Source organism: Scyliorhinus torazame, chromosome 16, assembly GCF_047496885.1.
Source record: "Scyliorhinus torazame isolate Kashiwa2021f chromosome 16, sScyTor2.1, whole genome shotgun sequence".
In the NCBI taxonomy this organism is placed as follows: Eukaryota; Metazoa; Chordata; class Chondrichthyes; order Carcharhiniformes; family Scyliorhinidae; genus Scyliorhinus; species Scyliorhinus torazame.
The window spans coordinates 98,702,183-98,717,566 of NC_092722.1; the positions used below are offsets into that span (position 1 = coordinate 98,702,183).

The 15,384-nt window shown below is 50.0% G+C and overlaps 1 protein-coding gene across 2 annotated transcripts in view; it reads left to right on the forward strand.

Annotated features, from left to right (window-relative positions):
- Window positions 1-15,384, forward strand: part of dna2 (DNA replication helicase/nuclease 2) — a 180,869-nt gene that overhangs the window by 76,977 nt on the left and 88,508 nt on the right. For both annotated transcript variants that reach the window (XM_072478779.1, XM_072478780.1), the window contains exon 7: window positions 7,507-7,732. In XM_072478779.1, coding sequence (XP_072334880.1) covers window positions 7,507-7,732 — 226 coding nt within the window. The remainder of the gene's footprint in view (window positions 1-7,506; window positions 7,733-15,384) is intronic.

Below are 15,384 nucleotides of genomic sequence, written 5' to 3' on the forward strand. Positions count from 1 at the left end.
ACCCATATTTCTCGGTCAGCGCTCCCAGACTCGCAAACTTCCCATCCACAAATAGATCTTTCAATTGCGTTATACCTGCTCTTTGCCACATTCCATATCCCCCATCCATTCCCCCCGGGGCAAACCTATGGTTGTTTCTTATCGGGGACCCCCCCAGTGCTCCGGTCTTTCCCCTATGTCGTCTCCACTGTCCCCAAATCTTCAGTGTAGCTACCACCACCGGACTCGTGGTATAGTTCCTTGGTGAGAACGGCAATGGGGCTGTCACCATAGCCTGCAGGCTGGTCCCCCTACAGGACGCCCTCTCTAATCTCTTCCACGCCGCTCCTTCCTCCTCTCCCATCCACTTACTCACCATTGAAATATTAGCGGCCCAATAATACTCACTTATGCTCGGTAGTGCCAGCCCCCCCCTATCCCTACTACGCTGTAAGAATCCCTTCCTCACTCTCTGAGTCTTCCCGGCCCAAACAAAACCCATAATACTCTTTTCTATCCTTTTGAAAAAAGCCTTCGTGATCACCACCGGGAGACACTGAAACACAAAAAGGAATCTCGGGAGGACCACCATCTTAACTGCCTGCACCCTCCCTGCCATTGACAATGCTACCATGTCCCATCTCTTGAAATCTTCCTCCATCTGTTCCACCAACCGCGTCAAATTTAGCCTGTGCAATGTGCCCCAATTCTTAGCTATCTGGATCCCCAGGTAACGAAAGTCTCTTGTTACCTTCCTCAACGGTAGGTCTTCTATTTCTCTACTCTGCTCCCCTGGATGCACCACAAACAGCTCACTCTTTCCCATATTCAATTTATACCCTGAAAAATCCCCAAACTCCCCAAGTATCCGCATTATTTCTGGCATCCCCTCCGCTGGATCCGCCACATATAGTAGCAGATCATCCGCATATAAAGATACCTGGTGTTCTTCTCCTCCCCTAAGTATTCCCCTCCATCCCTTGGAACCTCTCAGCGCTATCGCCAGGGGCTCAATCGCCAGTGCAAACAGTAATGGGGACAGAGGACATCCCTGCCTTGTCCCTCTATGGAGCCGAAAATATGCCGATCCCCGTCCATTCGTGACCACACTCGCCACTGGGGCCCTATACAACAGCTGCACCCATCTAACATACCCCTCTCCGAACCCAAATCTCCTCAACACCTCCCACAGATAATCCCACTCCACTCTATCAAATGCTTTCTCGGCATCCATCGCCACTACTATCTCCGTTTCTCCCTCTGGTGGGGCCATCATCATTACCCCTAACAACCTCCGTATGTTCGTGTTCAGCTGTCTCCCCTTCACAAACCCAGTTTGGTCCTCATGAACCACCCCCGGGACACATTCCTCTATTCTCATTGCCATTACCTTGGCCAAGACCTTGGCATCTACATTGAGGAGGGAGATTGGTCTGTAGGACCCGCATTGTAGCGGATCCTTTTCCTTCTTTAAAAGAAGCGATATCGTTGCTTCTGACATAGTCGGGGGCAGTTGTCCCCTTTCCTTTGCCTCGTTGAAGGTCCTCGTCAGTAGCGGGGCGAGCAAGTCCAAATATTTTCTGTAAAATTCAACTGGGAATCCGTCCGGTCCCGGGACCTTTCCCGTCTGCATGTTCCTAATTCCTTTCACTACTTCTTCTACCGTGATCTGTGCTCCCAATCCCATCCTTTCCTGCTCTTCCACCTTGGGAATTTCCAGCCGATCCAAAAACTCCATCATTCTCTCCCTCCCATCCGGGGGTTGAGCTTCATACAATTTTTTATAAAATGTCTTTAACACTTCATTCACTCTCTCCGCTCCGTCTCTCCATCTTCGTCTCTCACCCCCCCTATTTCCCTCGCTGCTCCCCTTTTCCTCAATTGTTGTGCCAGCAATCTGCTCGCCTTCTCTCCATATTCATACTGTACACCCTGCGCCTTCCTCCATTGTGCCTCTGCAGTGCCTGTGGTCAGCAAGTCAAATTCCACATGCAGCGTTTGCCTTTCCCTATACAGTCCCTCCTCCGGTGCTTCCGCATACTGTCTGTCCACCCTCAAAAGTTCTTGCAACAACCGCTCCCGTTCCTTACTCTCCTGCTTCCCTTTATGTGTCCTTATTGATATCAGCTCCCCCCTAACCACCGCCTTCAACGCCTCCCAGACCACTCCCACCTGAACCTCCCCATTGTCATTGAGTTCCAAGTACTTTTCAATGCATCCCCTCACCCTTAAGCACACCCCCTCATCCGCCATTAGTCCCATATCCATTCTCCAGGGTGGACGCCCTCTTGTTTCCTCCCCTATCTCCAAGTCTACCCAGTGTGGGGCATGATCCGAAATGGCTATAGCCGTATATTCCGTTCCCCTCACCCTCGGGATCAATGCCCTACCCAACACAAAAAAGTCTATGCGTGAATAGACTTTATGGACATAGGAGAAAAACGAGAACTCCTTACTCCTAGGTCTACTGAATCTCCACGGGTCCACCCCTCCCATCTGCTCCATAAAATCCTTAAGCACCTTGGCTGCTGCCGGCCTCCTACCAGTCCTGGACTTCGACCTATCCAGCCTTGGTTCCAACACCGTGTTAAAGTCTCCCCCCATTATCAGCTTTCCGGTCTCTAGGTCTGGGATGCGTCCTAGCATTCGCCTCATAAAATTGGCATCGTCCCAATTCGGGGCATACACGTTTACCAACACCACCATCTCTCCCTGTAATTTGCCACTCACCATCACGTATCTGCCCCCGTTATCCGCCACTATAGTCTTTGCCTCGAACATTACCCGCTTCCCCACTAATATAGCCACCCCCCTGTTTTTCGCATCCAGCCCCGAATGGAACACCTGCCCTACCCATCCTTTGCGCAACCTAACCTGATCTATCAGTTTCAGGTGCGTTTCCTGTAACATGACCACATCTGCTTTAAGTTTCTTAAGGTGTGCGAGTACTCGTGCCCTCTTTATCGGCCCGTTAAGCCCCCTCACGTTCCACGTGATCAGCCGAGTTGGGGGGCTTCCCACCCCCCCCCTTGCCGGTTAGCCATCATCTTTTTCCAGCTTCTCGCCCAGTTCCCACGCGGCTGTATTTCTCCCAGACGGTGCCCCCCCGCCCATCCTTTCCCGCACCCACTCCCCCCTTTCCCCAGCAGCAGCAACCCAGTAATTCCCCCCTCTCCCCCCCCCCCCCCCCCCCCCCCCCGCTAGACCCCCCGCTAGCGTAATTACTCCCCCCATGTTGCTCCCAGAAGTCAGCAAACTCTGGCTGACCTCGGCTTCCCCCCGTGATCACGGCTCGCCCCGTGCGGCGCCCCCTCCTTCCTGCTTCTCTATTCCCGCCATAATTATCATAGCGCGGGAACCAAGCCCGCGCCTCTCCCTCGGTCCCGCCTCCCATGGCCAACGCCCCATCTCCTCTCCCTCCCCACCTCCCCCCATCACCACCTGTGGGAGAAAGAAAAGTTACCATACCGCAGGATTAATCATACAATCCCTCTTCCCCCCCCCCCCCCCCCCCACTCGTCTCACCACTTTGTCCAAACGTTCATTTTCGTAGTCCAATCATTCCAATTTTTCTTCTACAATAAAAGTCCACGCTTCATCCGCCGTCTCAAAGTAGTGGTGCCTCCCTTGATATGTGACCCACAGTCTTGCCGGTTGCAGCATTCCAAATTTGATCTTTTTGTGAAGCACCGCCTTGGCCCGATTAAAGCTCGCCCTCCTTCTCGCCACCTCCGCACTCCAATCTTGATAGACGTGGATCACCGCGTTCTCCCATTTACTACACCGAGTTTTCTTCGCCCATCTAAGGACCATTTCTCTATCCTTAAAACGGAGAAATCTCACCACTATGGCTCTGGGAGCTTCTCCTGCTCTCGGTCCTCGCACCATAACTCGGTATGCTCCCTCCACCTCCAACGGACCCGTCGGGGCCTCCACTCCCATTAACGAGTGCAGCATCGTGCTCACATATGCCCCGACGTCCGCCCCCTCCACACCTTCAGGAAGGCCAAGAATCCTCAAGTTGTTCCTCCTTGCGTTATTTTCCAGTGCCTCCAACCTCTCCACAGATCGTTTCTGGTGTGCCTCCTGTATCTCCGACTTCACCACCAGGCCCTGTATGTCGTTTTCATTCTCTGCTGCTTTCGCCTTCACGACCCGAAGCTCCTGCTCCTGGGTCTTTTGTTCCTCTTTCAGCCCTTCAATCGCCTGTAATATCGGGGCCAACAACTCTTTCTTCATTTCCTTTTTTATCTCCTCCACGCAGCGTTTCAAAAACTCTTGTTGTTCAGGGCCCCATATGAAACTGCCACCTTCCGACGCCATCTTGGTTTCTGCTTGCCTTCCTTGCCGTTGTTCCAAAGGATCCGCTGCAATCCGGCCACTTTCCTCTCCTTTTTCCATCCGTGTCCAGGGGGAACACCCTTCTGGTTTACCGCACGGTGTTTTCAGCCGTTAAAATTGCCGTTGGGGCTCCTATCAAGAGCCCAAAAGTCCGTTTCACAGGGAGCTGCCGAAACGTGCGACTCAGCTGGTCATCGCCGCACCCGGAAGTCGATATGATGCCTTTTTACTGAAGATCCTTGAGCTGTGCCTTCAGACGCTCTCTCAGTGGAGCAGGAACACGTCGTGGTGCGTGGACACTGGCTTGGCATCAGGTCATAGCAGAATCTTGTATCGATACGGCAGCCTGCCCATCCTGTTGAACACATCTGGATACTGGGCGAGGATGTCGTCGATGCCGACCTGAAGATCCACATGGGAGGATGTCATGGAGTAAACCCTTTGAATGAGGTTCAGCTCCTTGCAGGCGTGCGCACCTAATAGGGATGCCCTGTCCATCTTAACAATTTCAAAGCATAACCGTGCTTGTGTGTGTCTGTTGGATACGTGCAGATGGCAGGATCCCAGTGCCGTGATGGCATTCCCGTTGTAATCCAGGAGCTTGCTGGCAGCTGGAAGGACCGTGGGGGGGCTTCTTAATGCGTCTGAAGTCTGCCTGTGCGAGGAGGTTGGCAGAGGCACCTGTGTCCAGCTTGAACTGGATGGGGCAGTGGTTGACCTTCATCACTGCTTGCCATTTGTCCTCTGATTCCATAGCTCGGATTGACTGGACTTGCGATGCATCTGGTGTGGCATATTCACACACGGTAGGCGTTGTCAAGGCATTAATCATCTGGATCCGTTGCACTGCCGGGATCAGAATCCTGTAGGCGTTGTTGCACACTCCGGATGCGCTGTCGGAATTGAGAGTGCTAGCTCCTGACAGGTGGTGCAGATCTGCACAGGGCTGCATAGTGGCCTGGCTTCCCACAGTTTAAACAGCATCTGCCTCTTGCAGGGCAGTGTTTCTTTAAAGGGGCGGTGCCACAGTTCGAACACTGCATGAAGTCGTTGTCCTGACGCTCTGTGCGTCGTTGCACGTGTGCAGTGTGGTTCTCTGACGTCTGCACCTGCGCAGTGTGGGCTTCGGCCGCTTCGTTATCCTGTTCGCGTCGCACATGCGTCAGGCCCCGGGAAGAGCGCGCAAAATGGCCGCTTTGTCAATGTTGAGGTGCTGCATCCGGGAGATCGCCTGCGCGCACACCGCCTCGTGGGAGGCTAGTTGATCATTTTCTGCCGTTTTGTACTGGGCAGCACGGTAGCATTGTGGTTAGCACAATAGCTTCACAGCTCCAGGGTCCCAGGTTCGATTCCGGCTTGGGTTACTGTCTGTGTGGAGTCTGCACATCCTCCCCGTGTGTGCGTGGGTTTCCTCCGGGTGCTCCGGCTTCCTCCCACAGTCCAAAGATGTGCAGGTTAGGTGGATTGGCCATGATAAATTGCCCTTAGTGTCCAAAATTGCCCTTAGTGTTTGGTGGGGTTACTGGGTTATGGAGATAGGGTGGAGGTATTGACCTTGGATAGGGTGCAGACTCGACGGGCTGAATGGCCTCCTTCTGCACTGTAAATTCTATGATAATCTATGAATAGCGATTTTTAGCGTGCTCATGCACTGTGCATGTTTCAATCGCGACTGGCAGGGTCATATGCTTGATCTTCAGTAACTGCTCTCTGAGGATCAGAGTGAACTCCAAACACAATTTGGTGTCTGATCATGGAGTCCGTGATATCACTGAAGTTGCAGGATTGCGCTAGCAGTCGAAGGTTAGTTAAATAGGATTCGTCTTTACCTTGCAATCGCTGCTTGAATATGTAGCGCTTGAAGATTTCGTTGGTGTCCACCTCACAGTGGCTGTCAAACTAGTGCAGGATGGTCTGAAACTTTGTCTTGTCCTGGTCTTCGGCGAAGTGAAAGGAGTTGAATATTTCCAAGGTGTGATCACCCGCTGTGGTGAGAAGAAGAGCTATCTTCCATGCATCAGACGCACCATTGAGATCTGATGCTTCGACGTAAAGCTGAAATTTCTGCTTGAATGTCCGCCAGTTGGCACTGAGATTGCCGGAGGTCCTGAGCTGGTGAGGAGCCTGAATCTTTTCCATTGTGCCGGTGTACATTCGCTGGTCGTCACGGATCTTGCTGAGTTGAACTAACTAGATTGAACAGAATCCTGGTATCATGTTGTGTTATGTAATTTGGAATAACACAAGCTGCCACTTGATGCAGTTTTGAGCAAAAGATGCTCCAGACTTTGAAGTGAGTTCAATGTGTTTTATTGAACTATTAGTACAGTTCTCAATGCGTTCGACTCTGCTAATCTAAATGTAGTAACTGAGTCTAACTGAACCAGCCTTGCTCTAAGCCACGTGCTGGGGTGTGATGCTGAGGATACACCCTGTCTCACTCTGTAGATGTTGGTCTGTGGAAAGAGTGCCTGCTCCCTTTTATAGTGAGATACCACCCCTGAGTGTCCTAACTGCTCATTGATCGTGTCCTATTCTGTGTGTTCATTAGCTGCATGTTGGCATATGACATTGCTTAATACTGTAAACCCTAGAATTTTGAAGAGTGAGTTGTAAGAAAAAATCCCCCATCTCTAACACCATCATTATACATTCAGGGTGTTACGGAATGTAAAGTGCAGTTGAATTTAAAAATTAATTTCTTGAATAGTGCTGAAATGGACACATGTTTGCAAGAAACAAGCTTTGGCAACATCAGGACAAATGCAAGAATGGCAAATTTGAAACGCCACAACACCTTGGCCAATCAGAGTTGACTTGTCAAATACTCACCCCTATTCTCCTATCCATTAAATTATTGTGATTGTTTGTAATTCAGCATTCTGCCCTTTGCTCTGATGAATGTAAGATGAAAAAAATCAGCATGTCTCCCTTTTCAACAAATCAATTTTAATTTTCTTTTATCTATTTCTCGAATTTCTAAGTTTAATAAAATACTGTGACTATCTGCTTTTAACTGAGCCACTTCCCATCTCACTAGCTAACTTCTTGCACCCTACCGTTGCTCCTCACTCACTCACCTATCCCTTGTATACCCCCCTCCTCCACTGATACCCTTCACATCACTTGCTGGCAAGCGATGGGATTTCCTAAATATGACGTAAATCCATTGTATATTTTTCCTAGCCCCAGTGACAGAGAGTTGAACAAACTGGATTCTGTGTGTGGCATCACAGTGTTTGATATTGAAGACATTGAAGAGAATATTTGGTCACCGAGGTTTGGCTTAAAAGGCAAGATTGATGTAACAGCCAGTGTTAAAATTCACCGCCCGGCCAGAACGCAAACTAAAGTCATGCCGTTGGAACTTAAAACTGGGAAAGAATCTAACTCTGTGGAGCACAGAAGTCAGGTATGTGGCTCATCATGGGGTATCATAGAATCATAGAATTTACAGTGCAGAAGGAGACCATTTTCCCCCAGAAGTGTAGAAGATTTTAGTTTAGATGGGCAGCATGGTCGGCGCAGGTTTGGAGGGCCGAAGGGCCTGTTCCTGTGCTGTACTTTTCTTCTTTTATTCGGCCCATCGAGTCTGCACCGGCTCTTGGAAAGAACACCCTACTTAAGACAACTTCTCCACCCTATCCCAGTAACCCCACCTAACCTTTTTGGACACCAAGGGCAATTTAACATCGCCAATCCACCTAACCGGCACATCTTACGACTGTGGGAGGAAACCGGAGCACCCGGAGGAAACCCACGCAGAACGCGCAAACTCTGCACAGACAGTGAGCCAAGCCGGGAATTGAACCTGGGACCCTGGAGCTGTGAAGCAACTGTGCTGCCGTGCTGCCTCTCACTGAGTGTGGTTCTTGAAGGGGCTGACTCTTGCTTGGGTATAATTCCTGAAGGTGCTGATTTGCACTGAGGTATTGTTATGAAGGTGCTGACTCATAGTGGAGTGTAGTTCCTGAAGGTGCTGACTCTTAGTGGAGTGTAATTTCTGAAGATGATGACTCATAGTGGAGTGGAGTTCCTGAATGTGCTGACTCTTCGTGGAGTATAGTTCCTGAAGGTGCTGACTCTCTTAGTGGAGTGTAGTTCCTGAAGGTGATGACTCATAGTGGAGTATAGGTCCTGAAGTTGCTTACTCTTGTGGAGTATAGGTGCTGACTCTTCGTGGAGTGTAGTTCCTGACGGTGCTGACTCACAGTGCAGTGTAGTTCGTGGATTTGCTGACTCTTAGTGGAGTGTAATTCCTGAAGGTGCTGACTCTTAGTGGAGTATAGATCCTGAAGGTGCTGACTCTTAGTGGAGTGTAATTCCTGAAGGTGCTAAATCTTAGTGGAGTGTAGTTCCTGAAGGTGCTCACTCACTGGGGTATAGATCCTGAAGGTGCTGACTCTCACTGGGGTATAGTTCCTGAAGTTGCTGGGTCTCACTGGGATACTGTTCCTGAAGATGCTGAGTCTCACTGGGATACAGTTCCTGAAGGTTCTGAGTCTCACTGGGATACAGTTCCTGAAGGTGCGGCGTCTCATGGGATACTGTTCCTGAAGATGCTGACTCTTCGTGGAGTATAGTTCCTGAAGGTGCTGACTCTTAGTGCAGTGTAGTTCCTGAAGGTGCTGTCTCTTAGTGGAGTATAGTTCCTGAAGCTGTTGACTCTTAATGGAGTATAGATCCTGAAGGTGATGACTCACTGGGGTATAGATCCTGAATGTGCTGACTCTCACTGGGGTATAGTTCCTGAAGATGCTGACTCTCACTGGGATACTGTTTCTGATGTTGCTGAGTCTCACTGGGATATTGTTGCTGAAGGTGCTGAGTGTCATTGGGATACAGTTCCTGAAGGTGCTGAGTCTCACTGGGATACAGTTCCTGAAGGTGCGGAATCTCATGCGATACTGTTCCTGAAGATGCTGACTCTCACTGGGATACCGGTCCTGAAGGTGCTGAGTCTCATGGGATACTGTTCCTGAAGATGCTGACTCTCACTGGGATACCGGTCCTGAAGGTGCTGAGTCTCACTGGGATACTGTTCCTGAAGGTGCTGAGTCTCACTGGGATACCGGTCCTGAAGGTGCTGAGTCTCACTGGGATACAGTTCCTGAAGATGCTGACTCTCACTGGGATACCGGTCCTGAAGGTGCTGAGTCTCACTGGGATACAGTTCCTGAAGATGCTGACTCTCACTGGGATACCGGTCCTGAAGGTGCTGAGTCTCATGGGATACTGTTCCTGAAGATGCTGACTCTCACTGGGATACCGGTCCTGAAGGTGCTGAGTCTCACTGGGATACTGTTCCTGAAGGTGCTGAGTCTCACTGGGATACCGGTCCTGAAGGTGCTGAGTCTCACTGGGATACAGTTCCTGAAGATGCTGACTCTCACTGGGATACCGGTCCTGAAGGTGCTGAGTCTCACTGGGATACTGTTCCTGAAGGTGCTGAGTCTCACTGGGATACTGTTCCTGAAGGTGCTGACTCTCACTGGGACACAGCTCCTGAAGGTGCTGAGTCTCACTGGGATACCGGTCCTGAAGGTGCTGAGTCTCACTGGGATACCGGTCCTGAAGGTGCTGAGTCTCACTGGGATACTGTTCCTGAAGGTGCTGAGTCTCACTGGGATACCGGTCCTGAAGGTGCTGAGTCTCACTGGGATACTGTTCCTGAAGGTGCTGACTCTCACTGGGACACAGCTCCTGAAGGTGCTGAGTCTCACTGGGATACCTGTCCTGAAGGTGCTGAGTCTCACTGGGATACCGGTCCTGAAGGTGCTGAGTCTCACTGGGATACTGTTCCTGAAGGTGCTGTGTCTCACTGGGATACCGGTCCTGAAGGTGCTGAGTCTCACTGGGATACTGTTCCTGAAGGTGCTGAGTCTCACTGGGATACCGGTCCTGAAGGTGCTGAGTCTCACTGGGATACAGTTCCTGAAGATGCTGACTCTCACTGGGATACCGGTCCTGAAGGTGCTGAGTCTCACTGGGATACCGGTCCTGAAGGTGCTGAGTCTCACTGGGATACTGTTCCTGAAGGTGCTGACTCTCACTGGGACACAGCTCCTGAAGGTGCTGAGTCTCACTGGGATACCGGTCCTGAAGGTGCTGAGTCTCACTGGGATACCGGTCCTGAAGGTGCTGAGTCTCACTGGGATACCGGTCCTGAAGGTGCTGAGTCTCACTGGGATACTGTTCCTGAAGGTGCTGTGTCTCACTGGGATACCGGTCCTGAAGGTGCTGAGTCTCACTGGGATACTGTTCCTGAAGGAGCTGAGTCTCACTGGGATACCGGTCCTGAAGGTGCTGAGTCTCACTGGGATACTGTTCCTGAAGGTGCTGACTCTCACTGGGACACAGCTCCTGAAGGTGCTGAGTCTCATTGGGATACCGGTCCTGAAGGTGCTGAGTCTCACTGGGATACCGGTCCTGAAGGTGCTGAGTCTCACTGGGATACCGGGCCTGAAGGTGCTGAGTCTCACTGGGATACTGTTCCTGAAGGTGCTGTGTCTCACTGGGATACCGGTCCTGAAGGTGCTGAGTCTCACTGGGATACTGTTCCTGAAGGTACTGAGTCTCACTGGGATACCGGTCCTGAAGATGCTGACTCTCACTGGGATACTGTTCCTGAAGGTGCTGACTCTCACTGGGATACTGTTCCTGAGGTACTGAGTCTCACTGGGATACTGGTCCTGAAGGTGCTGAGTCTCACTGGGATACTGGTCCTGAAGGTGCTGAGTCTCACTGGGATACCGGTCCTGAAGGTGCTGACTCTCACTGGGATACTGTTCCTGAAGGTGCTGACTCTCACTGGGATACTGTTTCTGAAGGTGCTGAGTCTCACTGGGATAATGTTCCTGAAGGTGCTGACTCTCACTGGGATACTGTTCCTGAGGTACTGAGTCTCACTGGGATACTGTTCCTGAAGGTGCTGACTCTCACTGGGACACAGCTCCTGAAGGTGCTGAGTCTCACTGGGATACCGGTCCTGAAGGTGCTGAGTCTCACTGGGATACCGGTTCTGAAGGTGCTGAGTCTCACTGGGATACTGTTCCTGAAGGTGCTGACTCTCACTGGGACACAGCTCCTGAAGGTGCTGAGTCTCACTGGGATACCGGTCCTGAAGGTGCTGAGTCTCACTGGGATACCGGTCCTGAAGGTGCTGAGTCTCACTGGGATACCGGGCCTGAAGGTGCTGAGTCTCACTGGGATACTGTTCCTGAAGGTGCTGTGTCTCACTGGGATACCGGTCCTGAAGGTGCTGAGTCTCACTGTGATACTGTTCCTGAGGTTCTGAGTCTCACTGGGATACCGGTCCTGAAGATGCTGACTCTCAGTGGGATACTGTTCCTGAGGTACTGAGTCTCACTGGGATACCGGTCCTGAAGATGCTGACTCTCACTGGGATACTGTTCCTGAAGGTGCTGACTCTCACTGGGATACTGTTCCTGAGGTACTGAGTCTCACTGGGATACTGGTCCTGAAGGTGCTGAGTCTCACTGGGATACTGGTCCTGAAGGTGCTGAGTCTCACTGGGATCACCGGTCCTGAAGGTGCTGACTCTCACTGGGATACTGTTTCTGAAGGTGCTGAGTCTCACTGGGATACTGTTCCTGAAGGTGCTGACTCTCACTGGGATACTGTTCCTGAGGTACTGAGTCTCACTGGAATACTGTTCCTGAAGGTGCTGACTCTCACTGGGACACAGCTCCTGAAGGTGCTGAGTCTCACTGGGATACCGGTCCTGAAGGTGCTGAGTCTCACTGGGAATACCGGTCCTGAAGGTGCTGAGTCTCACCGGTCCTGAAGGTGCTGAGTCTCACTGGGATACTGTTCCTGAAGGTGCTGAGTCTCACTGGGATACTGTTCCTGAAGGTGCTGAGTCTCACTGGGATACCGGTCCTGAAGGTGCTGAGTCTCACTGGGATACTATTCCTGAAGATGCTGACTCTCACTGGGATACTGTTCCTGAGGTACTGAGTCTCACTGGGATACTGGTCCTGAAGGTGCTGAGTCTCACTGGGATACTGGTCCTGAAGGTGCTGACTCTCACTGGGATACTGTTCCTGAAGGTGCTGACTCTCACTGGGATACTGTTCCTGAAGGTGCTGACTCTCACTGGGATACTGTTTCTGAAGGTGCTGAGTCTCACTGGGATACTGTTCCTGAAGGTGCTGACTCTCACTGGGATACTGTTCCTGAGGTACTGAGTCTCACTGGGATACTGGTCCTGAAGGTGCTGATCTCACTGGGATACTGGTCCTGAAGGTGCTGAGTCTCACTGGGATACCGGTCCTGAAGGTGCTGACTCTCACTGGGATACTGTTCCTGAAGGTGCTGACTCTCACTGGGATACTGTTTCTGAAGGTGCTGACTCTCACTGGGATACCGGTCCTGAAGGTGCTGACTCTATAACGAGAAATGGAGAGAACTCCCTCTCATTGCTCACTGTTTTCTGTTCCTATAACCAGCTTTCTTTCAATGCTACTACTCTCCCTCTGATATCAATTGTCTTCATTTTATCAAAAAGCTCCTGCATATACCACCTTATCAAATATCGTTTGAAAATTAACCGCATGCGCTTTATTAATAGACGACTTTGTCAGAGAAGTGTTCTATTTATCAGACACGGCTAGCCTTTTACAAATTTGTGCTGGTGGTTTATAATGAATCCATGTCCTTCTGGGTTAAATTTTAAAAACTTGAATATCAATTTTACCCTGCGTTACGGACTCAAAGGTTTTGGGTTGACTGTCTACAGTTTTCATTTATCCATTTCTACATTTCAAAACTGATCTAACATTTGTAATCCTCCAGTCCTTGATACAACTTTCATATCTCAGATTGTTTGAAAGTGTTGGCATGGTGGTGCAGTGGTTAGCATTGCTGCCTCATGGCGCCGCGGACCCGCATTCGATCCTGGCCCCGGGAGTGCCCATGTGGAGTTTGCACATTCTCCCTGTGCCTGCGTGGGTCTCACCCCCACAACCCAAAGACGAGCAGGGTAGGTGGATTGGCCATTCTAAATTTCCCCTTAATTGGAAACATTTAAAAAATAATGTTTTTAAAGGCTGTTTGAAAGTTTCTAGTCCGAGCCTCTGTGGTTTCCTCTCTGTTACCCCTCAGTTTCCCAGGATGCAACCATCAAAGCCGGAAGCCCTTTTAAATGAAAGTCTAGCTTTTATCTAGCGTCTTTCACAATGGTAGGGGGTCCCACATTGCTTTCTAGGAAATTAAGTACTTTTTGAAGAATAGACTCTGATGTAACGCAGATTATGCGGCAGTAAGTTTCCAAATTTGGCAATGTTGCTAATGACCAGATAATCTGTTACTGCCAGCTATGACTGTCAGAGCAATTCTTGCATCTTATGGCGGCACTGCTGCCTCACAGCGGCAGGGACCCGGGTTCAATTCTTTTCTCTGCTGACTGACTATGGGTTTCCTCCGGGTGCTCCGGTTTCCTCCCGCAACCCAAAGATCTGCCGGTTGGGTGGATTGGCCATGCTAAATTGCGCTTAAGTGTCCAAAGTTTGGGTGAGGTTGCGGGGATAGGTCGGGGATTTGGTTCGGTAGGGTGCTCTTTTGGAAGATCAGTGCACTATATGGATTCTATGGATCTTTACGTTCTCAGTATCACTCCAGTGAAAATGTGATGGAACTCCTTTAGTCTCTGCATCATTTGTTCATCTTCTGCACAAAAACACCCTTTTTCATCACTTTCTTAACCCATTCTTTTGCACCGTTTTTATGAATTCTTTTCCCATTAATTTGCTTGTGCCCTGACCGTGTTCTCCATATTTTTTCTTAGCTTTTTCCAAACTATCTTTCCCCTCTATCCTGCTTAATTTTATGATGTATTAGGGGTACATTCACCATGGTTTATTTTAAACTTGTATTTCTGCACTTCTCCAAGCTTTTGCTTCACCACCTCTTCCTCCTTTTATGAGCTAGTTCAATATTCATTTGCCAATCTTTTGTCTTTCCAATTTATCTGGGCCAGTTTCCTTTTCATCTTTTTGAAATTATGTTTTTTCTAGCCGAGTGCCTTTTTCTTTGTTTGCCTTCTGAGTTTAGCTGGCTTAGCTCAGTGGGCTAGACAGCGGGTTTGTGATGCAGAACAAGGCCAGCAGTGCGGGTTCAATTCCTGTACCGGGCTCCCCGAACAGGCACCGGAATGAGGCGACTGGGGGCTTTTCACAGTAACTTCATACTTGTGACAAAAACGTATTATTATTATTATATTGAATCCAGTAATGTTCTGCGTGCTGCTTATGAGCTGTTCCCTTACATTGGCTACTTGTCCCATTACATTTCCTAAATCTAACATGGTCCCATTTCTTGCATTGATTTTTTTAAAAAAAATCTTTTTTATTCTCCTTTTTCACATTTTCTCCCAAATTTACACCCACCAACAATAAACAATAATCAGTAACAAATATGTCATTCCCCATCTCAATAACAATGATCCCATCCTCCCACCAATCCCCAAACATTAGCCTGCATGTTCACATAAACAAATGACAAAAAGGAATCGGGAATCACCCATAGTCGCCATTAACACACACCGCCACCCTCTCCAACAAATGTTCGATGTTGTCCAGTTCTTGAAAGAAGTTATTGATGAATAATGCCCATGAATGTTAGAACCCCTCCATCCTTCCCCTCAGTTCACATTTGACCTTCTCCAGAGTCAAGAATTCCAACAGGCCCCCCTGCCACGCCAGGGCACAATTTGGAGAGGCTGCTCTCCAACCCATTAGGATCTGCTTTAGGGCGATCAACGGGGCGAAGGCTACAACCTCCAGGGGGCCGGGGTCCAGTTTCCTGTGCACCACTTTCGAAATTACCCTAAAAACCTCCTTCCAGTAATCCTCTAGCTTTGTACAGGACCAAAACATATGAATGTAATTTGCACCCCCCCCCCCCGCGCGCAACGTTCACACACACCTTTTACTCCTTCAAAGAATTGGCTCGTCCTCGCCCTCGTGAGGTGTGCTCTGTATACCAGCTTCAGCTGTATCAGCCCCAACCTTGCGCACGTGGTGGAGGCATTCACTCTCCGGA